General features: G+C 41.0%; 1 protein-coding gene across 1 annotated transcript in view; it reads left to right on the top strand.

The window, feature by feature from the left end:
* Positions 1-23,146, top strand: part of PKD1L1 (polycystin 1 like 1, transient receptor potential channel interacting) — a 203,514-nt gene extending 180,368 nt beyond the window's left edge. The window contains 2 exon segments of the mRNA XM_017868553.1: positions 1,562-1,732; positions 22,642-23,146. Coding sequence (XP_017724042.1) covers positions 1,562-1,732; positions 22,642-22,665 — 195 coding nt within the window. The 3' untranslated portion in view covers positions 22,666-23,146.
* The last annotated feature ends 4,747 nt before the right edge of the window (positions 23,147-27,893 follow it).

Here is a 27,893-nt window from a genome sequence, read left to right as displayed (position 1 = left end):
CAACCTCTGACTGTCATCAAGTTCCAAAGTCGCTTCCACATTTTGGGTATCTTTTCAGCAACACCCCACTCTACTGGTACCAATTTACTGTATTAGTGTATTAGTTCATTTTGAAGCTGCTGATAAAGACATACCCGAAACTGGGGACAAAAAGAGGTTTTTTGTTTCTTTTTTTTTTTTTTTTTTGAGATGGAGTCTTGCTCTGTCACCCAGGCTGGAGTGCAGTGGCATGATCTTGGCTCACTGCTAGCTCCAAGGTTCACGCCATTCTCCCACCTCAACCTCCCGAGTAACTGGGACTACAGGCGCCTGCCACTACACCCAGCTAATTCTTTTGTATTTTTAGTAGAGATGGGGTTTCACCGTGTTAGCCAGGATGGTCTCGATCTCCTGACCTCATGATCCGCCCATCTCAGACCACCAAAGTACTCGGATTACAGGCATGAGCTACAGCGCCCAGCCCCCAAAAAGAGGTTTAATTGGACTTACAGTTCCACATCGCTGGGGAGGACTCAGAATCATGGTGAGAGGTGAAAGGCACATCTTACGTGGCAGCGGCAAGAGAAAAATGAGAAAGATGAAAAAGCAGAAACACCTGATAAACCATCAGATCTCGTGAGAGTTATTCACTATCACAAGAATAGCACGGGAAAGACCAGCCCCCATGATTAAATTACCTCCCCCTAGGTCCCTCCCACAACACATAGGAATTCTGGGAGATACAATTCAAGTTGAGATTTGAATGGGGACACAGCCAAACCATATCGGCTGATATTTAAGTATCATCCAGTGAGGTTCTGAAGGCGGTCATATATAATCATGGTACCGGCCGGGCATGGTGGCTCACACCTGTAATCCCAGCATTTTGGGAGGCCAAGACGGGTGGATCATGAGGTCAGGAGATCGAGACCATCCTAGCTAACACGGTGAAACCCCATCTCTACTAAAAATGTAAAAAAAAAATTAACTGGGTATGTTGGCGGGCGCCTGTAGTCCCAGCTGCTCGGGAGGCTGAGGCAGGAGAATGGCGTGAACCCGGGTGGCAGAGCTTGCAGTGAGCTGAGATTGTGCCACTGCACTCCAGCCTGGGTGACAGAGTGAGACTCTGTCTCAAAAAAAAAAAAAAAAAATCATGGTACTGTACATTTTGATAGGGCTTTACTCTCTGTCATGTGCTTCCCCATTCATTATTGCCTTATTTTTTTTAGCAGTGCTCAAAAAAGACTTATTAATTGAAGGGATGAAAGAATGACCTCATTTTCCCATAGTAGCACTATGCATTATTGCCTTTAAATCCATTCAATAATTTTTTATGTAGGCATTATTAACTGTAGCATTTACATGCATATATGTATATGTACATTATTATTGAAGCACTGAGATATAGAGACATAACAGCACATCTAGCACCCAGGTCTTCTAACTGCAGGCAGGGTCAGTATGCTTCCTAACATAGCCCAATACTGTCTACAGATAGCACCCCTAAATGCTTTGCATAATGAGGGAAGAGGGATAGTGAGATTCTTGAATGCATTTACTAATCTAACTTTCTTCCCTTCAGAATTACTACTTGGATGAATTTGCAAATCTATTAGACGAACTTCTGATGAAGATTAATGGTTTGTCCGACAGCCTACAACTCCCTCTTCTGGAAAACACATCCAACAGCACAGGGGAGTCAAGGGCAGAAGAGAGTCCCTTGGTGGACATTTCTAGTAAACAAGCTACTGAGGTAAGACCATGCAAAATTATTTATGTCAATTTTCTTTATAGCAATTTAAGTTCTAAAGGAGTTTTGGAATAGTTGTTTTTCCAAATTATAAGGTCAATTTGCATAAATATTCTCTAGGGATCATACTGCTGATAAGATATGCTCTGGCCAAAACTAAAGAACCACTTAATAAAGTCCATGATGTGACTTCCAGTTTAAAATGGTAGCATAAGTATCTACCTGCCCCTTATTTCTGATTACAACTGAAATCAGCAAGGAGATTGAGAAAGAGAAATGGAAACTGGATCTTCCCAGAAACGAAAAAACAGAAATCTGCCCCAGAATATGACCGGTAATCCCAACAATGGATTCCAAGAACAGTAAAAATTAGATCAAAAGGAGATAGGATGCTACTATTTCCAAGAGCACACAGAATTCTCCAAGTCAGACAGTGTGTCTGGAGGAGCCAACAAAAGGCCCCTGGTTTGGAAGAAAAGATTATAGAGCACAAAAGAGTTTGAGGAATCTCCCTGAACCCTAATGCCACAGAGTTCCTGGGACATAGGACTGAAGGACAAAACATGCAGGAAGCCATCTTTGTAGGAAGCTGTGTGTTGATGCAGCCGCCTAGAGGAGGAACTATTGGTGATTCACAGACCTAGAGTCACACTACTTGCAAACTATAGAAAAATCAACACAAATAGACATACCACGTGCCAGGTACATAGTGAAAAAGAAAAATGATTGCTGTGCCCTGACAATAAATAGCTTCCAGTGGTAACTTCCCTGAGATCCAGAGAGATACTCTGCTGGCCCATAGCAGTCATGTTCACATGGCTGAGTGGCAATGAAGGAGCTCTCTGAAGGCAGAGGAGAACATGAGGTACCTGCTACAAGCTCTCTGCCCCAGCCCTTCTCTGGCCCTAATTCACAACAACCCAGGGAATAACACCTTTATGAAAAGATGAACTTCCACATGTAGAGAGGAGTAATAATAATAAAAGTATATAATAATATATATATAATATACATAATTTATATAATATAATAAGTATAATAATTAAAATATTTTTAAGTATGGATCTATGCAAATCGGTTCAGGAAAAAGCAGTATGTACAAATGACCAAAGTGAAGATGAAGGGGATAACTTTGAAAACATTTGCCGTACAGATAAAATTGTACCCTAGATGTTTCTCCCACCCAAAGGTAAAATTAATGAAAAAAAGTTTCTTTGAAATGACAGTTTGAAGTCAGATGTAAGAACTCTAAGATGAAAATAAAAAGGGACAATGAATTACAGAGTTGAGGAAAGAAATGGAAAATAAAATAAAGCCAATGGTTCACAGAAAAGGAATAAACTATGTGGATGACATATTTGAGGATTCTGAAAAAAAAAAAGTTAAATTGTTTTAGGAAATTAATACCACATGGAAATCAGACCGGGAAGAATGTGCATAAACATGGAAAGGGTATTCTATCTATATTAGTGTCTCCCCTTAAAAAAGCCAGAAAATTTGAACAGAAAAAAATTTTTAATATATTTAAAGACTTTACTGGAAAGGAGATATAGACTATATATTTAAAAAGGACTTGTGTCCAGGGAAGAAATGGATTCACATCTGATCAAAATTGAATATGGGGGGGCCAGGCACGGTGGCTCACGCTGTAATCCAGCCACTCTGGGAGGCTGTGGCAGGCAGATCCGAGGTCAGGATCGGACCGTCCTGGGCTAACACAGTGAAACCCGTCTCTTACTAAACTACAAAAAATTAGCCAGGTATGGTGGCGGGCACTGTGTCCAGCTACTTGGGGAGGCTGAGGCAGGAGAATGGCATGAACCCAGGAGGCGAGCTTGCAATAAGCGGGGATTGCGCCACTGCACTCCAGCACTCCGCCTGGGCGACAGAGGCAGGACTCTGTCTCAAAAAAAAAAAAAAAAAAAAACTAGGAATGGGTACATGGGTGGCTGTAGTGGCTTATGCTTATAATCCCAGCATTTGGGATGCCAAGGCAGGAGGATCGCTTGAGCCCAGGAGTTCAAGACCAGCCTGAGCAATACAGTGAAACTCCATCTCCAAAAAAAAAAAAAAAACATTCGCTGGGTGTGGTGGCACACATCTGTGGTCCCAGATACTCAGGAGGCTGAGATGGAAGGATTACTGGGGTCCAGGAGGTAGAGGCTGCAGTGAGCAGTGATCCAACCTAGGTGACAGAGTGAGACCACATCTCAAAAAAAAAAAAAAAAACTGAACTAAAACACACCCTAATAAAGTCACTGGACTTCAAGAAGATAATCTTACTGACACCCAGATACCTCCTACCCCCAAAAATCAAGTCACCTCCAAGTGATTTAAAATAATTTAAGGTATTTAGCAACTATTATTATTGTTTTAATAATAAAAAACTGTTTAAATATGCATATGAAAATTGGGCAAATGATAGGAAAACATAATTTTAAGAAAAGGAAATATAATGACCAATTTTGTAAAAAAAAAAAAAATTCGACCGGGTGCAGTTGCTCACGCCCGTAATCCCAGCACTTTGGGAGGCCTAGGCGGGCAGATCACAAGGTCAGGAGATAGAGGCCATCCTGGCTAACACAGTGAAACTCTGTCTCTACTAAAAATACAGAAAATTAGCCGGGCATAATGGCACGCAGCTGTAGTCCCAGCTACTCGGGAGGCTGAGGCAAGAGAATCGCTTGAACCTGGGAGGCGGAGGTTGCAGTGAGCCGAGATCACACCGCTGCACTCCAGCCTGGGCAACAGAGTGAGACTCTGCCTCAAAAATAAATGAATAAAAAAATAAATAAAATAGAGGATTCATATAGAGGAAAAAAAGATGGGATAGTATTTACTATATTTGTAACATAAAAAAGAAAGAATTTAATTAAAAATTTTAGAAGAAAGATAATTTTATGTATTTATATTTAAACCATAAGGTATATATTATTTTTTGATGATAGGATTAAAACAAACAAAGGACCATGTATACTGCTAATTAGTGCTTCACAGAAAGCACTGACAGATGAAAACCTATGGTATGTAATGTGGAACAACAACAAATAAAAGTAAACTGAGTATGTGTACAACTCAAATCGGAAAAATTCACAACACACAAATATACACACACGCTAAGCAAATCAGAAGGGAAGAAGTTGAGGGGATGAAAGTATAATTTAATGAACTCAATAGCAAAATGAAGTAATCCAAGAGATGATTCTTTTTACAAACAACTAAATTGACAAATTATTGGCTAACATACCTAAATATGATGAATAAAGTGAGTACAACACATATACAAAATAAAAATGAGAAACAGAAAATAACCTCAAGGAAATTAAATAAATTATAAAATTTTGAAAGGAGAGAACACTTATCAGTCAGTGTTCATTATGCAACAAGCTGACTTGAGTAGAGACAGAAACCTGAAATGGTATTTGAAGTTCTGTCCCTCCAAAAGCACCAGCCCCAGATGGTTTTACAAAGAAAATACACCAAGCTGTTAAGAAGCACGTAAGTCCAGAACAATCTTCAAACTGTGCCACAGCAGAGACAGAAGAAATGCTTCTGAATGTGTTTTTATGAAACAAGCAATTTATTGATCTAAAACTGGACAAAATATTCCAAATTAAAATAAAATTACATGTCAGTCTTATTGAGTTTTGATATCAAAAATCTAAATAAAACATTAACAAATAGAATCCAACAGCAGATTCAGAAAATTATATCCCATGGTCATATGAGTATCAAATCAGGATATAAATGTTTTAATATTAAAAATATATTAGTAGTGTCCGTCCTCTGACTTTGCTCATCATTTTCAGAATTGTTTAGGCTATTCTAGTTCCTTTGCTTTTCATATAAATTTTAGAATCAGTTTGTCAATACCTGTAAAAAATCTTGTGGTATTTTGCTGGGCACAGTGTCTCACACCTGTAATCCAGCACTTTGGGAAGCCAAGGTGGGCAGATCACGAGGTCAGGAGATCAAGACCATCCTGGCTAGCACGGTGAAAACCCATCTCTACTAAAAATACAAAACAAATTAGCCGGATGTGGTGGCGGGCACCTGTAGTCCCAGCTACAGGCTGAGGCAGGAGAATAGCGTGAACCCAAGACATGGAGCTTGCAGTGAGCCGAAATCCTGCCACTGCACTCCAGCCTGGGTGACAGAGTGAGACTCCATCTCAAAAAATAAAAAATAAATAAAATAAAAAATATATATGTATATATCTGGGCCGGGTGTGGTGGTTCACACCTGTAATCCCAGCACTTTGGGAGGCCAAGGCAGGTGGGTCACTTGAAGCCAGGAGTTCGAGACCAGCCTGGCCAACAAAAAATAGCCCAGTGTAGTGCATGCCTATAATCACCGCTACTCAGGAGGCTGAGGCATGAGAATCTTTTGAACCTGGAAGGTGGAGGTTGCAGTGAACAGAGATCACGCCACTGCATTTCCAGCCTAGGCAATAGAATAAATAAAATAAAAATATATGAATAAAATAATAAAGACTATATTAATAACCCCCCTATCACCAAAACAAAAATAATGAAATATAAATACTCATTTATCATTTTATTTTTTCCATGGCTGCATTTGATAAAATTCAACATTCATTCCTAATTTTAAAATGTATTCTTAATAAAATGAAAGTGATATTTTTTTAAAAAATAGGAATATAGCTCAAGTTAAATGCTAGTATATTTAATAATACAACATCAGAGCCTTTACTACTAAGGTTAAGGACAAAAAGATTGTCAATTCAAAAGTCCTACAACAGGCCGGACACAGTGGCTCCCGCCTATGATACAAGCACTTTAGGAGTCCAAGACTGGAGGATCACTTGAGCCCAGGAGTTCGTGACCAGTCTGGGCAACATGATGAGATCTTGTCTGTACAAAAACTACAAAATTAGCCAGGTGTGGTGGCACACACCTCTAGTCCCAGCTACTTGGAAGGCTGAGGTGGGAGGATCACTTGAGCTGGGGAAGTCAAGGCTGCAGTGAGCCATGATTATGCCACTGTACTCCAGCTTGGGCAACAGAGTGAAAACCTGTCTCAAAAAAGAAAAAAAAGAAAAAATGAAAACAAAGTCCCACCACAGCATTTTAAAGGGGTATGCCTCATCTCTTTCCTATAAACCCACTTAATTTGTTTATATATTTAATAGCTCATAGAGCTAGCAAGAACTTTAAATTTGTAATATGGTTGGGCTGTCTTTTATATACACAACACACACTATTGTGAGTCCTTATACAGTTACAATATATAGTAATCTATACTAATTTCCTATGGCTGAGAAAAGAATTTCCCTCAAATGATGCTGGAGGCTTGTAGGTGCTGTCTTTGCCCTTATGACTTACTCTTCTTGTGTATGAGTGGGACGTTTTTGGCAGCAATGCAATCGTAACTTTGGTTTCATTCCACAGGAAAAACAGTGCTTTCTGGACTATCACTTTATGGGGTATTTATGGAAAGTATGTTTGGCAAAAAGTTAATGCTGCCAAGGGTGGGTCTCTCTCACCTGGCTCCCAGGTGGGTTTCTGCCTGCAGAACTCAAGTTTCTGCAACATGAGTTTAGCTGGCCTCCCTGGGAAAGAACCAGGAATGTCACTGGTCTTGGAATAGGCCAAGCAAGCTGGACTTTACAGAACAGACCGTCTTTTGTGTGAGGTGATCTGAGGAAACAATTCGTTTGAATTTCCTAACTTCAAGGCATTTGTTTCTTCATCTTAACCATTAATAATTAAGATTTGTATCTTTATAAACTAGAAGGATTGGATGCCTGGAGCTATCAATAACCACCTACAAATCATATTGTTCTTTGTATTTTTTAAGTGACTCATGGCAACAAAATGCGGTGAGTTGCCAGCCCCCACGTCCTCCCCCTTGCCAGCTCGGCCCCCTTAACGGTTCTTGGCACTCTGTGGCCTCTCAGCTATGTAGCCTTGGACCCCGAGGAGAGCTCCCAGCCGGGGGCTGCTGCTGATTGCACAGAAGGACCTCCGAGCTCTTGCCCTGCTCCCTGCTCGGGCCTCTTCTCTACTGCGATGACTCACCACTTTACAGGAGCTGGCTGGGCCACTAGTCAGTGGATGCAATTTAGAGATGTCAGAAGGGTTTTTCCTCCACATATCTTCCTCTTGATTTGCTTTTGTGAATACCATTGCGTAAGGCAGGAACATCCAGAGGGGAGTGCCTGACCTCAGAGCACAGAGTCTCTTCTAGAGAATTTTTGTCTATATTTTTTCCAGTGTAATTCCTAGCACCTACCTGCCAGGAGGAAGGTGAGATGTGTTTTATAACCCTGGAAAATCTGCCTTCCCTTTCACATTTGGGGTCTCCAACACAATCTGTGAAGACTGGCGTGCCACAGTCCACAGCCACTCTTTTCAGCAACTTTGTGCTCTGAACTTTGCCGGTCAGTGTTACTCAGGAGCAGGAAGCCATCAAGAGGGTGAATTTTCTCTCAGCTTCTTCCCTTAACTTGCCAGTTTGTAGAATAATGAGAAGATTTAGAATACTTAGCTTTTCCCAACGCATTTACATAGCCCCCATCACAGGTGACTGTCAAAGAAATATACTGAACTCCCTCAAATCTGGAAGTTTTTGTAATTATAGTTGGGTTCTGTAAACTTACTGAATCTTCATTGACTTCAGTATTTTCTAATGGATAATGCAATGTATCTGAACACTAAGTTTGAATCCTTGAGGAAGAAACAGGCTAGAAAGGGCTTTCTAAAAGGAAATATTGGCCAGGCACAGTGCCTCACACCTAATTCCAGAACTTTGGGAGGCCGAGGCAGGTAGATCACTTGAGGTAAGGAGTCCAAGACCAGCTTGGTCAACATGGTGAAACTCCATCCCTCCTAAAAATACAAAAATTAGCCAGGTGTGGTGATGGGTGCCTATAATCCCAGCTACTCAGGAGACTGAGGCAGGAGAATCGCTTGAACCGGGGAAGCAGAGGTTGCAGTGAGCTGAGATTGCGCCACTGCACTCCATCCTGGGCGACAGAGTGAGACTCCCTTTAAAAAAAAAAAAAAAAGGGAACTATCAACTTGGCCTGAACGTGCAGAAGGTATGATGCCCTAGAGATGCCCAACTCCTGCTGATAAACATGGAAGTCAGGCAGGTCTGAGGGTTGAGCAACTGTGGAGCGTGACTGGGCAACTATGGGAAAGCGACTTAACTCCTTTGTGTCTTTACATCCTACTCTGTAAAAGGAGGACACCAGTAGAGCCTTTCCCGTGAGACCGCTGAGAGAGGTAAAGCAGTTAAAGGAGTTTGTGTCTGCATGCTGTAAGTGCTCTCCATAGCTGTAATAGAGACTAGTAAGAGTTTCACGTTTCATGCATTCCTCAAGTAATTCTGTGCCAGGCACAATTTTAGAGACTGGGGATCCAAAGATGAACAACATTGACTTGAAAGTGAACGATGTCCACTCAGAAAACATTATATTCCTGGAATTGGAAAATACAAATCTCAAAATTATGGACAAAAACCTGAGCAACTTTTGTATCCACTTGGACCTATGTTATGAAGTGTTTCTTCATGTGAAGCCGAGAGGGGTCAGTAAGGATGCAAACATCAAGTTCAAATGAAATATGCTCAGGAAGAATATACTCCATAATTCCCAGACTTCATTCAGTATGTTAAGAACCAGTATATTCCTGGACTTAACTAAAAATGATCATTTTCACCTGCTCTCACATCCTGGTTCTGCCCTTGCTAGCTGAGTTCTCATGACTTTGTCTCCACCACTGTGGCTTCCACAGAGCCCAGCACTCAGTAAATATTTACTGAACTGGTTAGTGAGCAAAAAGAAGCGGTGGATGATGTATATGGATAGAAAAGGACAACTAATAAAGCAAGCATGGGGAAATTCTAATAGGTGGCTCTGGAAAGGGTAGCTGAGTGCTTCAGAATTATTCTTGTAACTTGCTTGTTAAGTTTAAAATTATTTCCAAGTGAAACGCTTTTAAAAAGAAACTATTGTGGGCCGGGCACAGTGGCTCATGCCTGTAATCCCAGCACTTTAGGAGGCTGAGGCAGGTGGATCACCTGAGGTCAGGAGTTCGAGACCAGCCTGGCCAACATGGTGAAACGTCGTTTCTACTAAAAATACAAAAAAATTAGCTGGGCATGGTTGGGGGGCATCTGTAATCCCAGCTACTCTGGAGGCTGAGGCAGGAGAATCGCTTGAGCCTGGGAGGCGGAGGTTGCAGTGAGCCGAGATAGCACCATTGCACTCTAGCTTGGGCAACAAGAGTGAAACTCCATCTCAGAAACAAAAAGAAGCTATTATATTACCCAGGCAAAGAGATGACAAAATGATAAAGTCATGGCTGTGAGATATGATTTGTTTTAATGGTTCTTACTGTTTTTTCTAAGTTTTTCTATGTTTCTAAGAATGTCTTGGAATTTTTCCCATGATGGACATCACGAGAAAAGCTAATTAAATTTAAAATAACTAGATATGGCTTACAAATACTTAATATAATAGAAGTGAGAATAACTTAAAACCTAAAGAGAAATGTTGAAGCAGACAGCCTTCTGAAATGAATTCTCTCTGCTTTCATGGATTATACTTAGTCTTCCCGAGATGACTTCACAAGCAGGAATGTTTCTGTGGCTACTGATTCATTCCTTCCTGGCAGACATAGCTCCAATGAAGCTGAAATATTATTGTTAATCCCTTTTATTTAGATGTGTGCTAGAATGGCACTCGAGGCACTAAGGATATAGACCAGGGCTTCTGTATGACTGTGAACACATAATTCATTTATTTGAGCCAAATTGTCTCCTAGCAGGGTTCAAGAAACTTGAATTCTCAAAGACTAAAATACACTGTCAGCTGACTTCTTTTCGAGGTTTCTATTTCAATTTGGAGTCTTGCAAACTACAGTTATTTCTCAAAAGATACGTAAAATACTGCATTAGTTTGCTAGGGCTGCCATGACAAAGTGCCACAAACAGAAATTTATTCTCTTACAGTCTGGAGGCCAGAAGTCCAAGATCAGGGTGTCAGCAGGGCCATGCTCCCTCTGAAGGTCCTGGCGAAGGATCTGTTCTAGGCCTCTCCCAGCTTCCCTTAGCTCCTTGGCTTGTGGCAGTATAAGTCTCATTTTTACAGGGCATTCTCCCTAGGTGTCCAGATTTTCTCTTTTTATAAGGACACAATCGTATTGGATTAGGACCCACCCTAATGACCTTGTCTTAACTTGGTCATCAGCAAAATAAGGTCACATTCACTGGTACCGAGGGTTAGCATTTTAACATCCTTTTTTGTTCTGGAGGAAGAACAATTCAATCCATAACAAATACATTTAAGCAAATGTAAATATTTGAAGATACGTATTATAGTTTTCTATTAACTCCAGCTTTTTGAAAAATTTAATTTTACTCATCTGACAAAAGTAAAACAAAATACTCAAAAAATTAGCAAACTCTTATTTTTTACTCCATATAGATCTTAATTTAGAAATGCTTTTATAAGAATGATATTTGTATGTTAGTATATGTTGATTATCATTAAAATTATAAAACAAGTAGATTATCTGAGTTCTTTGTGGAAAAGATCAAGTAATAACAAAAGATGATTTTTTGCCATTTTAAATAGTACTTTTCAATAGAAATATGATTGGGTCTTCCCTAAAATACTATATAGCTATCAATGTATACTCCCATTGGCTTTCTAAGTTACAGAACGCAGGAATGTAGGAGAGCCTCTGAGGTCAGGAGCTCCTGTTGCCTCCTCCTTGGGTAAGTGACTCATTCTCAAGGGATAAAATCACATAATAATCCCAGAGACATACTTCATCCATGTCACCAGCACAACACCGTTAGTAAAGATCAAATCCATTTCCCCAGTGGTTTGGGAGTGAGTGTCTATCTTTGGTAAAATCTAGCACAGCAGTTCCCACTGGTTTTGCACTCTTAGCTGTGTCTTGAATAATTTATTACTCAACATATAGTTGAAAGACTTGACAATTAATTGGTTTTAAGTAGGACCAAGGAGAGGAAAAATTAGAGCAGATCCAAGGGTTTCGCTATTACAAAGCCATGTTCACTCAACCAGTATCCCAGTAGACTTTTCTTGAGTGGAAGACAGAGGATCCAAGTTACAGCTGGTACACATGGGTGTACTAATGTCATCATTCACTACACCGGTGTGGGGATTTATTCTATCCGATCTTCAGAATTCAAGTAAATATAGAATGAGGTTGTACAAATCTGTGGGACTGTAGGAAGGAACTCTTTTCTCATGGTGACCTTCTTTCTGGCTTCTCTTGCTAGTTTAGAATCAATTTAAGTGTTGAAATTCTAGCTCTTGTCCTTGAAAAAGTAGAGGCCTTAGGAAAGTTTCTGCTGTAACTGTCCTGAGTTGAATAATTTTCCAGAGATTTGTGCTTGCCAGGGACTCCTTGCAGTCTCTACTTTCATAAGTTACTGCATTTTTTTGACAAACATCCTGGTCCTGTTGCCAGGCAGGAGTAAGGAAATGTGATTATTAAAGTTGAGAAATATGCACTGACCTTTGAAGGACCTACCAACACCCTGCACCCTGCAGAAGTTGAGCGTCTTTTTTCAAAAGCTGTGGGTGACATAATTTATAACTCTCATAGGCAGCTGGTTTCTTGGATGGTGGGTCAGAGTGGAGAGGGGAGGAACTGGATGCCTTGCACAGAAGGTGGTTATACTATACTATGCAGCCACAGCAGTCAACACCATGTGGTCCTGACAGAGGGGAAGAGACAAAGATCCTTGGAACAGAATAGATCCCAGAAATAGAGATCCCAGAATGAACTCACACAAGTATGCCAGATTCATCTTGACAAAGGTGCTGAAGCAATTCATTGAAGGAAAAATAGCATTTTTGACAATGTTACTGACGCAATTGAATATCCAAAAGCAAAAGAAAACAAAAAGAACTTGGACCTATACCTCATACCATATACAAAAGTAACTCAAAATGGATCATGAACAATGTTTTATACAAAACATGAAACTGTCAAATTTGGGGGAGGAAAAAACAGGAGGAAATCAGAAATTGGAACTTTAAAAATTAAAATGTTTCGTTCTGGCGGAGTGTGGTGGCTCACGCCTGTAATCCCAGCACTTTGGGAGGCTGAGGCGGGCGGATCACGAGGTCAGGAACTCGAGACCATCCTGGCTAACACGGTGAAACCCCGTCTCTACTAAAAATACAAAAAATTTAGCCGGGCGTGGTGGCAGGTGCCTGTAGTCCCAGCTAATTGGGAGGCTAAGGCAGGAGAATAGCATGAACCCAAGGAGGCACAGAGCTTGCAGTGAGCCAAGATCATGTCACTGCTCTCCAGCCTGGGCGACAGATCGAAACTCTGTCTCAAAACAAAAAAAAAGAAAAAACTTTTGTTCTGCAAATGACTTTGTTGAGAGGATGGAAAGACAATCCTCTACAGACTGGAGGAAAATATTTGCAGATCACATAGTCAACAAAGAACTAGTATCTACAATATATAAAGAAGCCAAGCCTCAGAATTCAACAGTAAAAATGCAAATAATCTAATTAGAAAACGGACCAAAAAGATGAACAGACATTTCACTGAAGATGTACAAATGGCAAACACATGAAAAGATGTGACTGTCACTAGCCGTTAGGGAAATGAAAATTAAGACCATAATGATATATCACTACATACCTCAGAAAGACTAAAATAAAAAATAGTGACAACACCAAATGCCGGAAAGAATGCAGAGACCACATCACTCATACATGGCTGGTGGGAATGTAAAATGGTACGGCAACTATGGGAAATAGTCTGGCAGTTTCTTATAAAATGAAACATGAAAATTATCGCCCAGAAATTATCTGGATCATAGATCCCAAAGAAGTGAAGACTTAGGTTTACATAAAAACCTGCACATGAATGTTCACAGCAGCTTTATTTGTGACACCTCTGAACTGGAAATAGCTTTCACTGAGTGAATGATTAAACAAACTGTGGTCCCTTCATATCATAGAATGCTACTAAGCAATGAAGACAAAAAGACTATTGATCCACACAACCACCTGGGTGAATCTCCAGAGAATTATGCTGAGTGCAAAAACCCAAACTCAAAAGGTTACATACTATATTATTCTATTTATATAACTTTTTTTTTTTTTTTTGAGACATAGTCTCACTCTGTCACCCAGGCTGGAGTACAGTGGTACAATCTCGACTCACTGCAACCTCCACCTCCCGGGTTAAAGTGATTCTCATGCCTCAGCCTCCCCAAGTAGCTGGGTCTACAGGTGCACAGCACCATGCCTGGCCAATTTTTGTATTTTTAGTAAAGATGGGGTTTCACCTTGTTGGCCAGGCTAGTCTCAAACTCCAGACCTCAAGCCATCCACCCACCTCAGCCTCCTAAAATGCGGGATTACAGGCATGAGCCACCGTGCCAGGCCAATATAANTTTTTTTGAGACATAGTCTCACTCTGTCACCCAGGCTGGAGTACAGTGGTACAATCTCGACTCACTGCAACCTCCACCTCCCGGGTTAAAGTGATTCTCATGCCTCAGCCTCCCCAAGTAGCTGGGTCTACAGGTGCACAGCACCATGCCTGGCCAATTTTGTATTTTAGTAAAGATGGGGTTTCACCTTGTTGGCCAGGCTAGTCTCAAACTCCAGACCTCAAGCCATCCACCCACCTCAGCCTCCTAAAATGCGGGATTACAGGCATGAGCCACCGTGCCAGGCCAATATAACATTCTTAAAATGACAAAATTACAGACATGGGAAGCAGTTCGTGGTTGCCAGGAGTCAGGAAGGAAGGAAGAAGGCTTAGGTGAGTCTATGAAAGGACAGCAGAAGGGATCTTGGTGATGGAATATTCTTGACCTTAATTGTATCAATGTCAATATCCTGGCTCGGATACTGTTTTGTAATTTTGCAAGATGTGACCATTGAGGAAAACCTGGTAAAAGGTACATAGGAGTGTTCTGTATTAGGTCTTACAACTGTGTGTGAATCTGCAATTATCTCAAAGTAAAAAAAAAAAAAAAAAAAAAAAAAAAACAATAATAAGATTGTTATAGCATACAAAATTACAGTAAGTTGAAAATGGTAATAACTTAAAAACCAGTGCAAATATTAATTATTTTTCTAGCAAACAAGAGAATAGTCCAGTCACAAATGTGCGTAACAAGTGCTCTTTCTGGACACCTCCTTTCTCCCACCCAGCCCATGGTTTATCCTTTCCCCAAGTATCTTTTATAAATGAAAGCTCCAAAGCATGAAGGCATCTGAGCTCCTGCAGTAGTTGGACATCCTGAATTGCTCAGATTTCTACCTAATGAGATTCTGGCCTCATCTGTGGGCCCCGCACCATATGTTCACTTTCTGCTGGACTAAAACCCAAATAGGGGTGGAGGGAAGAGCCTGTGTCATCTTAGACTCTGTAAAGGTGCAGCCATTCTCAGAAGCTCAAAACATCTGAGTTATTTGGGACAAGAGTAATATGTTTGTATCAGTAACCAAATATCTTCATAGAGAATACCAGCAAGAAATGTGGGTGGAAGAGTGATTAGAGAATCTGACCAAGACACAGATATATGGGAGCTGAGCCTGAGTTACGGACTACTCCCACTGATGGTATCATTGAGCTGGCTGACAACTTGCTCCTCAAAACACACCATGTTTCAGCATAATTTAACCACAAAAGGCTCGCCAGCATTTTGAACAGCATCGTATCCCAGACAGAAACTGACAAAGGAGACTGAGTCTGCCAGTGGCTGCAAAAAGCTGTCCACACACACTACCTTGAGCGTTTGATCTCTGCTCTCAGGTGACGGGGCCTGCTTGATAAAAACCATGCAGCCATCTGACCTACTGGCAAAACATCTGCCATCAGCAGTGCCTGATTTCTTCCACTTTTGGATCCATATTTGCTGCTTAGCCTAAAAAATAAGTGGAAATGTGTGTGGCCCTGGGCAGGACACGGTGGTGTGTTTTTGGCATTCTTCAGAGCAGATAAATGACTTGAGTGAAGGGTAGGAGAGAATATGTTTTCAAAGACTTGAGATTCTCTCCATAGGACAAGAGCTTCTAGTTTAGTTACTAATACAACAACCTGTTAGCTGAACATCATTTTTTACAAAGGATATGATTGCCAGTGTCTGTTCTGTGGGCACAATTCTTTCCAGAATAAAAAGTTCTGCCTTGCATTTGAAGTAAGTCCAGTTCAAGAAGAGCACTGCCTTTGAGGTCAGTGGGAAGTCAGTGTCCAAGCCTGTTGCACAGCATGCTGGGTCAGAGAAGACATTCATGTGCTGAAGCCCAGCCCTGAAATTGAAATTCTTATGAGACTAAGAATCTCATACAAGATGAGGATGACTTTTAAAATCATAACTCTCCTATATATCAGTAATACATAGTCTCATTTCAATTGCCCTTATCTCTGGACTGAAGCACACTGGAAGTTGGTAAATCACAGGTCAAAGACCTTTCCAGCAGATCAAATACAGGTGCATTATTGTTTGTAAGGGAAAATGTTTTCTTCATCTTCACCTGTCTGTGGGCTATAATACCTCCTTGATGAGCCACCAGGTCTGTATGATCTCCATGTGACTCACTGGCGTTTCTTTATTCTAATCATGAGTGACTTCAACACCCTGTCATTCTTTTGTTCCCTTCTGATGTTGAGCCATAACCTGCTCTGTAAACTCCACCAAACGGAAGGTCTTCGCCCCGGAATCAAAATTAATCATTTCAACACTTCTCTCACACGTTTGAGGAAGTGTTGTGTTCTTCCTCCCACCTTGGCAGCGCTGGTGGTCTTCCTTCCCCAGCCTAAGCCCCATCAACCCCCACCACCACCATCCTCCCATGACGTGGCTTTGAGTCACCTCATCTGCTGGTTGGCTCCTGGTGATTCTCCTCAGGCCTTGTTTGTACATCTTGTGTCTACTCTTAATGATAAACAATAGTCCAGGAGTACCATGATTAGGAAAAATATGTGCTGTGCTAAATGTTGATGGCTACCAGCATCCATCTGTCTCTCCCTCTCTGCCCAAGCTTTGTCCAGGCCCCAGCTACTGCCCAGGCACTGAGGCCACCTCCCCTGCAGCTCCGCACAGCCCCTACACAGAGCAATGTGTCCTGCTTCTGAACTTGCTCCTGAAGGCATCAGGCAGGCACCTCTTCACGTTCTTTTTTCTTTTGGTTTTTTGTTTTGTTTTGCTTTGTTTTTTGAGATGGAGTCTCTCTCTGTTGCCCAGGCTGGAGTGCAGTGGTGCGATCTCTGCTCACTGCAAGCTCCATCTCCCAGTTTCACACCATTCCCCTGCCTCAGCCTCCCGAGTAGCTGGGACTACAGGTGCGCACCACCACACCTGCCTTATTTTTTGTGTTTTTAGTAGAGACGGGGTTTCACCGTGTTAGCCAGGATGGTCTCGGTCTCCTGACCTCATGATCCGCCCACCTCGGCCTCCCAAAGTGCTGAGATTACAGGCGTGAGTCACTGCGCCCGGCCTCATGCTCTTTTTTCTTTCCCAAGCGTAAGTGATACCTGGAGCAAGGTTAGAAAGAAGCCTTGTGCTGAAGATGACAGAGCTACCTTTCTAAGATGGGAACTGTGCCAACTTTCCCCTGCTTATGTGAGAAATAAACCTTGATCCTGTTTTGCTCTGAGGAATCTGGGGGCTCTGTGTAGCAGCAGCATGGCTTCACACTTGCCTTAGAAACTATGCTGACACTAATGCAGCCCCCAATTATATTATTATTTATAACCTTTGACAATGGTTTTGACTGTAAATAATGTAAAACATGACCCTAATTGACTGAAACTGCAAGGAAATATGTTATCTACAAAACCAGAAGTTGAGAGGTAGGACAGATGCCATCTTTGCATTCTGCTGTGTGCTAGCTTTGCCTCAGGATGGAGGACACCCTGCTTGGTTGCAGGATATCTGCTACAGGTCCAGGGATCACATCCAGAGATGAAATGTCCATGGAAGGAAGAGACCATCTCCCTCGGTCTTATCATGAGATATGAGGAAACTTTTTCAGGCAGTCCCCAAGAATATTTTCCCTCAAACTCATTCCTAAATTGATCGTGGTGAAATGGAATTATCATGATTAATTTAGACTAATCATTTGGGATAGTCAGAATTTAAGTGTCAGCCGGGTACGGTGGCTCACGCCTGTAATCCTAACACTTTGGGAGGCTGAAGTGGACGGATCACTTGAGGCCAGGATTTCCAGACCAGCCCGGCCAACATGGCAAAACCCCATCTCTGCTAAAAATACAAAAATTAGCCAAATGTGGTGGCTCATGCTTGTAATCCCAGTTACTCGGGAGGCTGAGGCAGGAGAATCAATTGAACCTGGGAGGCAGATGTTGCAGTAAGCCAAGATTGCACCACTGCACTCCAGCCTGCGTGACAGAGCAAGACTCCTCAAAAAAAAAAAAATTTTAAGTGTCAACCAGTAGGATCTTCGGAGGTCTTAACACCTCCCAACCTGTTCCGTCCTTAAATTTTATTGCTGAGCAATGTCTTTGCTCCTGTACCTTTCTCTCCATAATGGTGCTATTTATTTTGTGGTCATAAATACAGTTCTTAATTATTATTCCTGTTAGATTTCATATGTTTATCACAGCATTCCAGGTTGAATTGGATTCTGCTAACACTTATGTTCAACCTACCTCCCAGCTTCAAAACTGAATCCTATAATATTTACCAGATACCTACTATGTTCTCAGCACTGGGGTATGAAGAAGAAAATTCCTCAACCATCTCACAATCCAGTAAAAGCAAATGAACAAACAGGTGTGGAGATGCGCTAGGCTTGGGGCCAGGCTCAGTCAGCTGCTGGAGCAAATCAGGGTGCGTCAGAGCTGGAGCTGAGAGACCTGGAGGAGAATTCCTCAAGGCAGAAGCAGCCAGTGACAATGGGGGACCCTGAATTTTGTTTTTTCGTTACTGTTCTTGTAATATCTTTATCTCATATGAGTATCAGGATAATGCTGTCCTCCTAGAATAAATTTGGAAATAATCTCTCTGCTTCAGTTTTCTGGATGGGTTTGACTAGAATCAGAACTATTTCTTTCTTAAATGTTTGATAGAATTCGCCAGAGATGCCATCTAGAGTTGAAGTTTTTTTATTAGAAACTTTTAACTATGAATTCAATTTTAAATAAGTATAGGACTATACAGCTTATTTATTTCTTTTGAGATAACTTTGGTAATGTATATCATTAAGGACTTTTTCTACTTCATCTCAGTTGTGAAATGTATAGGCATAAAGTTGTTCATAATATTTCCATTTTATCCTTTATCTGTAAGAAGTGTAGTGTTGTCACCTCTCTCATTCCTGATATTGGCAATTTGCGTGTTTGTTGTTGTTGTTGTTGTTGTTGTTCTGATCATCCTGGCTAGACGCTTATCAATTTAATTGATCTTCTCAAGGAACTAGCTTTTGGTTTCATTCGTATTCTCTATTTTTTTTTTTTTTTTTTTTCTGTTCTCTATAGCACTGGTTTCTGCTTTGATCTTTATTATTTATTTATTTATTTATTATTTACTTTCTTCTGTTTACATTGAGTTTAAGCTGTTTTTCTTTTTATAGTCTTTCCCATGAAAGCTGAGGTCATTTGAGACCTTTCTTCTTTTAATACAGGCACTCAGTGTTTCAGATTTCTCTCAGAGTACTGCGTTAGTATTCATCTCTGAATGCAAATGATATGTTTTCATTTTTATTTAGATAAAAATACTTTCTAATTTCCCTTTTGATTTCTTCTTTGATTCATGGGTGATTTCGAAGTATATTATTTAGTTTGTATGTATTTTGAGATTTTCCTGGTGTCTTTATGTAACTGATTTCTAATTTTATTCTGTTGTGGTCAGAGAACATCCTGTGTCTTGAATCACTTGAATGTTATTGAAGCTTGTTTTGATGGCCCAAAACATGATCTAACTTGGCAGATGTTTCATTTGAACTTTAAAAGATTTGTATCCTGCTGTTGCTGAACGAAGTGTTCTGTAAATGTCACCTTGATCAACTTAGCTGATGGTGGTGTTCAGGTCTGCCCGGCACTTGCTGCCTTTCTTCCTGCTTGTCCCGTCAATCACTGGGAGAGGGGTGTTGAAATCACATTCTATAAGTGTGGCTTTGCTCATTTCTCTTGCAATTCTCTTGGTTTTTGCTTCACATCACATTATCTTCATTCTCCGTATATAAAGTGTCTTCTTTCTCCGGCTGCTTCTAAGATTTTCTCTTTGTCTCTGGTTTTGGGCAATTTGATTATGATGTGTCTTGGTGTCTTAGTTGTCTTCATGTTTATGGTGAATGGCTTTTGCTGAGCTTCTTGGATCTGGGGGTTTATAGTTTTCATCAAGATCAGAAAACTCACTTTTACTGGCTTCAACTGCAAGTGTATTACGCCACTTAAAGTTGTCCCACAGCTTCCCTGGTGTTCTTTTCATTTAAAACATCTTTTTTTCTCCCTGTGTTTCATTTTAAATATTTTAAATTGCTGATCCTCAAGGTCGCGAGTCTTTTGCAATGTCTGACCTTCCCTGAATCCCATGCAGCATATTTTTCTCACACATTGCAGTTTTCATTTCTGTAAGTTTTGTTTTTTAAAACGTATCTTCCATATCTCTACTTAATGTTTTGAATATATGAAATATAGTTACAACCTCACAATATTTATGCTGAGTGAAAGAAGCCAGACCAAAAAGAGTATCTACACAATGCTGCCATTCATAGAAAACTCTAGGAAATGCGAAAGTAATAGAGAGTGACAGAAAGCAGATCCTGGCTGTCTGAGGGTGAGGGTGGGGCTGGGCAAGAGGGAGACATGACAAAGAGGCCTGAGGCAACTTGGGGTGATGATCTTGATTATAGTGATGGTTTTACAGTTATATATGTGTGTGTGTATATATATGTATATACATATACATGTACACACACATGTATATACACATATATATCACATGGTATATTTTAAGTGTGTGCAGTTTGTTATCTGTCAAATATATATATAATATATATATATATACATTATTTTCATTTATCTATTTATTTATTTTGAGACGGAGTCTCACTCTGTTGCCCAGGCTGGAGTGCAGTGGCTCCATCTTGGCTCACTGCAACCTCCGCCTCCTAGGTTCAAGTGATTCTCTTGCCTCAGCCTCCTGAGTAGCTGGGACTACAGGTGCCCACACTATGCCTGGCTATTTTTTGTATTTTTTTTAAGTAGAGACGGAGTTTCACCATATTGGCCAAGTGGTCTCGATCTCCTGACCTTGTGACCCACCTGCCCCGGCCTCCCAAAGTGCTGGGATTACAGGCATGAGCCACTGTGCCCAGCCTGTCAAATATATTTCAATGAAGCTGTTTAAAAAATAGTAATCCTGAGCAAGCTTGTTGGCTGTCATTCCTTTTCCTCGTCCAGAGACATTCATCCGTCTCTAAGGAAGAACAAGGGCCATAAGGCAAAACGAGAAGAGCAGTCTTAAGACCTCAGTGCACCCACACACTTGCCCTGGGGTCCTTGTTACCCTCTCTCTGCCATCCCACATGGCTCTCAGCGGTGGTGACTGTGCGGAGGGGCAGCAGAGACTGTGCCTGCTTGACCACCAGCACAGCAAATAGCTGCTCACCTGTCCAGTTATTTTCTTAGGAAAAAAACTTTAAAAAACCCTGCAAGATCAGGCAGAATGCATTTTGAAGCTGGGACTTTGATAATTATTATTAACCCATTTATGGCTGAGGTTGCAGTTTTTTGAATTTTTGCAATCAGATTTTGGCGATGACCTTGAGCAATAGGATGTAAATAACTCCCACATGCTTAGCGTTCCAGTAATGGAACGCTAGGTGTCAATTTAAGTTGCCCTCCAGAAGTATTTTTTCAGTTTACTCTCTGACCAGCAAGGAGGGAGGTTTCTTTCCCCCAAAATCAGTGACTCATACTGGGGATCCCCTTTCCTTTATGTATTAGACTGATGTGATAAATTACTATTTACCTCATTGCTGAAATTCACATTGCTTTGGTTAGTGAAGTTTAGTATTTTTATATATGTTTGCTGACCTTCACATGTATAAATATGCCTATATATAAAAATATAATATATTAATATATATAGTCTGTTCATTTATGTGGGCTAGTTTTCAACTGGAATATTTAGCCTTTCATCTGATTTTGCAATACCCTTTAAAATAAGAATGTAAACTTGTTAAATAGTCTATTTTTGACTTTTAATTTTTTATATTGACAGCTAACAAATTATATATATATGTATACACATATATATGTGTATGTGTATATTATATATGTAGTAAGAGTGAGTATATCGACACTTAACTGGAAATCATGATTTTTAAGTGAAATAACATATAACAAAACTAACTTTTTTCCTCATCAGGATTATAACAGAACAACATTGAACAAAGCAATGCTGTCTGAGGAGCTGGTGTATGTTATTTTATATATATTATTTAAATTAGTACTTTCCATAAGTCAGGCACTGCTCTAAATTCTTCAGAAGTATTAATGACTTTCATCATCATGACAACGCTGTGGACTATATTTTATTATTAGCTCCGTTGAAGATTGAGCAAAACGAGACACTGAGAGGGAGGGTAATTTGTCCTAGGTCACACAGTTATGAACAGGCGAGGCTACTATTGAACCCAGGCACACAATCTCTAGAATCCAGCTCTGAACCACTACGCTATCTTGTCTCTCAAGGACAGACCTTCCGTTCTGATTTTATAGATGTCTCAAACCTTATCCATAACCTGTGTCACTTCCCAGCTTTCACCATTAGGATTATGCTTCATTGAACCTTTTTTCATCCCAATGACATATAAATACTGATTTATTTTTCCTTCTGCTACTTATATCAGGTTGATTTGGAATTTGTTTCAGTATGTTTTTCATTTTTTCTTTTAGCCAGCAGACATCAAGGACTTCTGAGGAGCCCGGTACCTTGCACAGGCACTACGGACCCTGTTTTGCTTAACACACCCAACAGCCAATTTTAGCAGACATCCTGGTTTTGCAGGTGAGAAGAATTGAGATACGAAGAAGTTTTATTAATTTTTCCAGTTCATGCAACAAGTAAATGAGAAACCAGGATGAAAATCAAGGTTTATCTGTCATCAGACTGTTACTCATAATCACCATTCAGAGAGTTCAGATGTGGGACAATATTCTAACTCCAGCCTTCTTCCAAATGGTTCATTTGCCAGTTGCCCTAGAGTTACGTGTTGTCTTCTTTGTTTATTTGACTGAATCTGAGTATTAAAAGCCTTGTATCTTGTGAAATTTCTTTTAGGTCTAATAAAAGCGATGAAAGAGACCAGGTTAACATTCTAATAATTCAATAAGATTTTTGAAATAAAGTCCTTAGTTTGTAAATTTAACAATTGAATCTTGCTAGATTAATAACTCATTTTTCCTGATGTACTAATTCAATATAAAATGGTTATTCAAACTGAACTTTGAAGTCATCTGGGGCTGCTGTTTTGAATCCATTTAAAACCTACATGCTCAGATCAGAATTTGCTAAGGAGATTATTAATTTTGGAGTGAGTGCTATATTTTTGGATTCTAAATAGTTTCAAAATGCTTGGTTTGGCGTGCATATCAGTGACAGTGGGTAGAAGTGGATAAATGAGATGGAGGTGCCTCCAGTGTCATGGAAACACACCATGCTGTGGCCTCCCCATGGGCCTGGGGCTGCACACTGGGAAAGGACAGGGGTAGAGCGTCTGGCACGCAGACCTGGGAAAGATTTTCAGTGTAATCATTTATTATGTAGAAACCGAGCAAGGTGCATGGCCATCTTAATCCACAACTACCTCATGGGCAAAATGGAACCCACCTCAAAGAGTTTGTTTAAAGCGTGTAGCACAGTGCCTGATGGCACATGGCATCTCTGTCTCATCGATTTGACTGAAGCTAATACGAATTCTCTGTGTGCGTTTATGTATTTGAGAATGTACAGGTCTCCTCAGGGAGTAAATTGTATGATTGGCAGGCTAACTCATTTGGGGGATGTTGTCCCAGTTCCACATTGATGGACAGTGAGAGCGCATCCAGACTGGAGATCTCTGCATGAGCCAGGACTGCCAGGTGGGTGGGTGGCTTGGAGAAGACTCCTCCCTTCCCCAGTGAGGTAATAAGGCATCACAGGCCGGGCGCAGTGGCTCACGCCTGTAATCCCAGCACTTTGGGGGGCCGAGGCAGGCGGATCACGAGGTCAGGAGATCGAGACCATCCTGGCTAACACAGTGAAACCCCATCGCCACTAAAAAATACAAACAAAATTAGCCGGGCGTGGTGGCAGGCGCCTGTAGTCCCAGCTACTTAGGAGGCTGAGTCAGGAGGAGGCGGAGCTTGCAGTGAGCTGTGATTGCACCACTGCACTCCAGACTGGGCAACAGAGCGAGATTCCATCTCAAATAAATAAATAAATAAATAAGGCATCACAACATACATCTTCATCCAGTGATATCTTGTTTCATTCCACCAGCTATGCTTTGACAGACTCTTTTTGTGGATTTTTTCATTCCAAATACTTTCATGGAGCACTCACCATGTTCAAAGAGCTTTGAAAAATATAAAGAAAGCAAGACCCATGCCCTTTTTACAGGTAGCTGTTTCAGGAGGGGAAGCAGTAGGTCCAGCAGTGAGTTCTGTGTGGGAGGGTAGAACCAGTCCCAACAGAGGCAACACTGGCGGGCTGCTGCCTTTCCCATAGCACACAGGACGCAGGTTGGCAGGGTTAAGCACACCCGAGGAGCCTCATGAGTGGCTCTTCTCACATCCCCTGGGTGGTCTGGATGAGGAGGTGATGTATCATGGAGATCAGACAGTCTTAAAATGAGGCTGCATTACAGGATGAGCCACTGTGAGAACCTTTGGGATAACTTTCACTTCTGTATACCTTAGGCCCACAATGGTGAAGGTAATGAACATGGTGACAGCGTCACATATGGGAGGTTACCTGCACAAGGCACCTGGCTAGGCTGCAGTATCAAGTTGACCACAAACTTAGCGTTTAAAACAACACTAATATATCATCTTACAGTTCTGTAGGCCAGAAGTCTGAATGAGTCTCACTGAACAAAAATCAAGCTGCTATGAGGGCAATGTTCCTTCTGGAAGCTCTAGGCCAGAGTCCATTTCTCTGCATTTTCCGGCCTCCAGAGGCCGCCTGCAATTCTTGGCTCATGGTCCCTTCCTCCATCTTCAAGGCCAGCAATGGTAGGTTGAGTCCTTCTTACATCCCATCACTCTGACACAAACTCTTGCCTCCTGCCTCCACTAATAAGGACCCTTGTGGTTACATTGGGCCTGCTGGATAATCTAGGATAATCCCTCATCTCACGGTGGCTGACGAGCAGCCTTAATTCCATCTTCAGCCTTATCCCCTTTGTTATGTAGGAAACATAAGTGCCGAGGATCAGGCTGTGGAGGTCTGGGAGGAGCGATTGTCCTGCCTCCCACAGAAGCCTCCCTCTTTTACAAGAGCTCTTTGAGGCACAGCTTTTACTAACCCCATTTCACAGGAAACAGAGGCTAAAGAGGGCAAGTAGCTGCTGTGGAAAGGGAAATGCCATTATGTGAAAGTGCATTTTCTAAGGGCGACCACTTCAGCTCATTCGCTCTTCACCACATCATCCATTTCACAGATGAGTAAACTGAGGTCCAAGGGTGGTTAAGCACCTTGCCCAAGGTCACACAGCGAGTAAGTGACTGACTGACTCTCCAATCCACAGTCCGTGTGAGTCCTTAGTAGGGCAAGTGGACCTTGGAGAAGGTTCTGTAGGGGGACATGATTAGGGAACCAACCCAAGGGGGAAGGCATGAAAGGAACTGTCAAACCAAACCTGGAGAAATGGGGGTGTTATTGTATCAATTGCTGCATTTGTCCTCATTGGTCACGTTGATTTCTAGCAATGGTTGGGAATGATTAGTCACCCTGGCCATTTCAGAACTTTGGAATGTCACACATTTTTAGCGAGTAAAGTTGTATAGAGGTGGCAGAGGGGCTGAATGCATGTTTTTATACAGTTTGGGGCTCACATTGGGCTCAGAGAAACTGAGCTAATATGCAACTTCACAAAACAAACACAATTAACATTTTCCCTTAGGCGTGAGAGGAGTTCATGAGATTGTTTGTATTAAAGTGATTTGTTAACTGTGAAATTCTGCACAACCACTGTTTTTTCACCACACATCCAGGTCCTAGCAGCTCCTTGCTGTCAGAGCCTGCTCAGAGGGGAGTGGCCTGGCCTTCAACCAGTGACAGCCAAATTCCTTCTGAAATCTATCCACTCTGTGCCTGCTCTGAGCGTGCTTCTCCCATAGGCATTTCTCCACTTCTTTGAGAAACTGTTATTTCCTCAAAAGGGTCTTTCATTCCATCCCATTGTGTAGAATATGTAATTAAATTCTATTCTTGCTGAACTTAGCTGTGTGACCCACCAGGGTGCAGCCAGCTGATGCCACTGGGCTCCCTCCATCCAGTTTTAACCTGCGCCCTGAGAGTTCTCGTCCTTTAGACCTGGGATCCTGTTTCCACACCACAGGGAGAGGAATGAGAAAAACAGAGACATTTTCTAGGAATCTGGTTGTACAGTCACATATGAGACAAGTGGAAAAATTGCTTAAGGCTTTATTTTGTTTTATAAAAAACACTTTCATTGTGAACGGGAGTGAGTTCTGTTTTTCTATTTCCTTTTCTACCTGGCCTCTCTCCATTAAAAAAACTAAATCAAGACAGTGTATAAAGAAGGATGTCCAGACTACATGGTAGTTAATAAAAAGTCATGGAAAGAAAAGCAAATGACCCCAGGAGGAAAATTAATCACTGAAGTTAAGCTGCTGATGGCCAAGATGAAGAAAAGACTGTGGCAGACACAGCCCTTGCTGTCAGAGAGCTTTCCAGTGGAAAAGGCACGCTGGCTGCCGTCACACCATTGGGCATGCACCCCTAGGCGCCGTCCAGGCTGCTCGGAACACTGCAGCGAATGAACAAATGTAGATTTCGGAGTTCACAGTCCAGCATTAATTTTAAAAAGGAGTTTCTCTCATGACACCTTGTAGAAAGAACTCTGAACAAAATTTCAGGAAACTGATGTTATCTGGAACGCATTCTCTTACCACAATGTGACCAATTAGATATACAAAAGGTAAAACGATAATTTTAAAAGTCATATCACTGAAAATTTAAAATAACTCTGAAAAAACTCATGAATTACAGAGAAAAATCACAATGCAAACTAAATTATATGATGCATCTCAATCACTATTTAGAAGGAAAATTATATTTTAAATATATTTGTTTAAAACCAGGAAAGTTTAAAAATAAATAACTTAATATGCAACTCAAGAACTTAGAGGAAGATAAATTGAATAAACATAAAAAACATAGAAATATGGCCGGCATGGTGGCTCAGGCCTGTAATCCCAGCACTTTGGGAGGCTGAGGCAGGTGGATCACCTGAGGTCAGGAGTTCGAGACCAGCCTGGCCAACATGGCAAAACTGCGTCTCTACCAAAAATACAAAACCTAACTGGGCATGGTGATGCATGCCTGTAGTCCCAGCTACTCAGGAGGCAGAGGCAGGAGAATCACTTGAACCTGGGCAGTGAAGGCTGCCGTGAGCCGCGATCACACCACTGCCCCGAGATCAGGCCACTGCACTCTAGCCTGGACAACAGAGCGAGACTCGATCTCAAACAACAAAACTCCATAGAAATAGAAAACTTAAACATATAAGCACAAAAATGGAAAACAATGGAACAGTAGAGAAACTCAACAAAATCAAAAGATGATTTTTTGGAAGAACACGAAAGCAGATAGATTTCTAGCAGAGTTGATTTAGAAATAATGAGAAAAATAACAAAAAAGAACATAAAACCGCAAATTCAGACATCATAAAGATTAAACAATTAGTAAGATAATCCTATGAACAACTTTATTTCAATACATTTGAAAACTTAAATGACATTTTCTACAAAATATAAATAATTTGACAAGGAAAATAGGAAATGTAAACCACAGACATTAAATACATAGAATTGGAAATCTAATGGTACTCAAAATTTCTAGAGCATTTTTACAAGCAAATTTTACCAGACATTCAAAAAACAGATCTTTTTATCTCATATAAATTCTCCCAGAGAATTAA

This window comes from Rhinopithecus bieti, unplaced genomic scaffold (assembly GCF_001698545.2).
Source record: "Rhinopithecus bieti isolate Rb0 unplaced genomic scaffold, ASM169854v2 scaffold_3527, whole genome shotgun sequence".
Lineage (NCBI taxonomy): Eukaryota > Metazoa > Chordata > Mammalia > Primates > Cercopithecidae > Rhinopithecus > Rhinopithecus bieti.
This window is presented reverse-complemented; position numbering and strand designations above follow the sequence as displayed.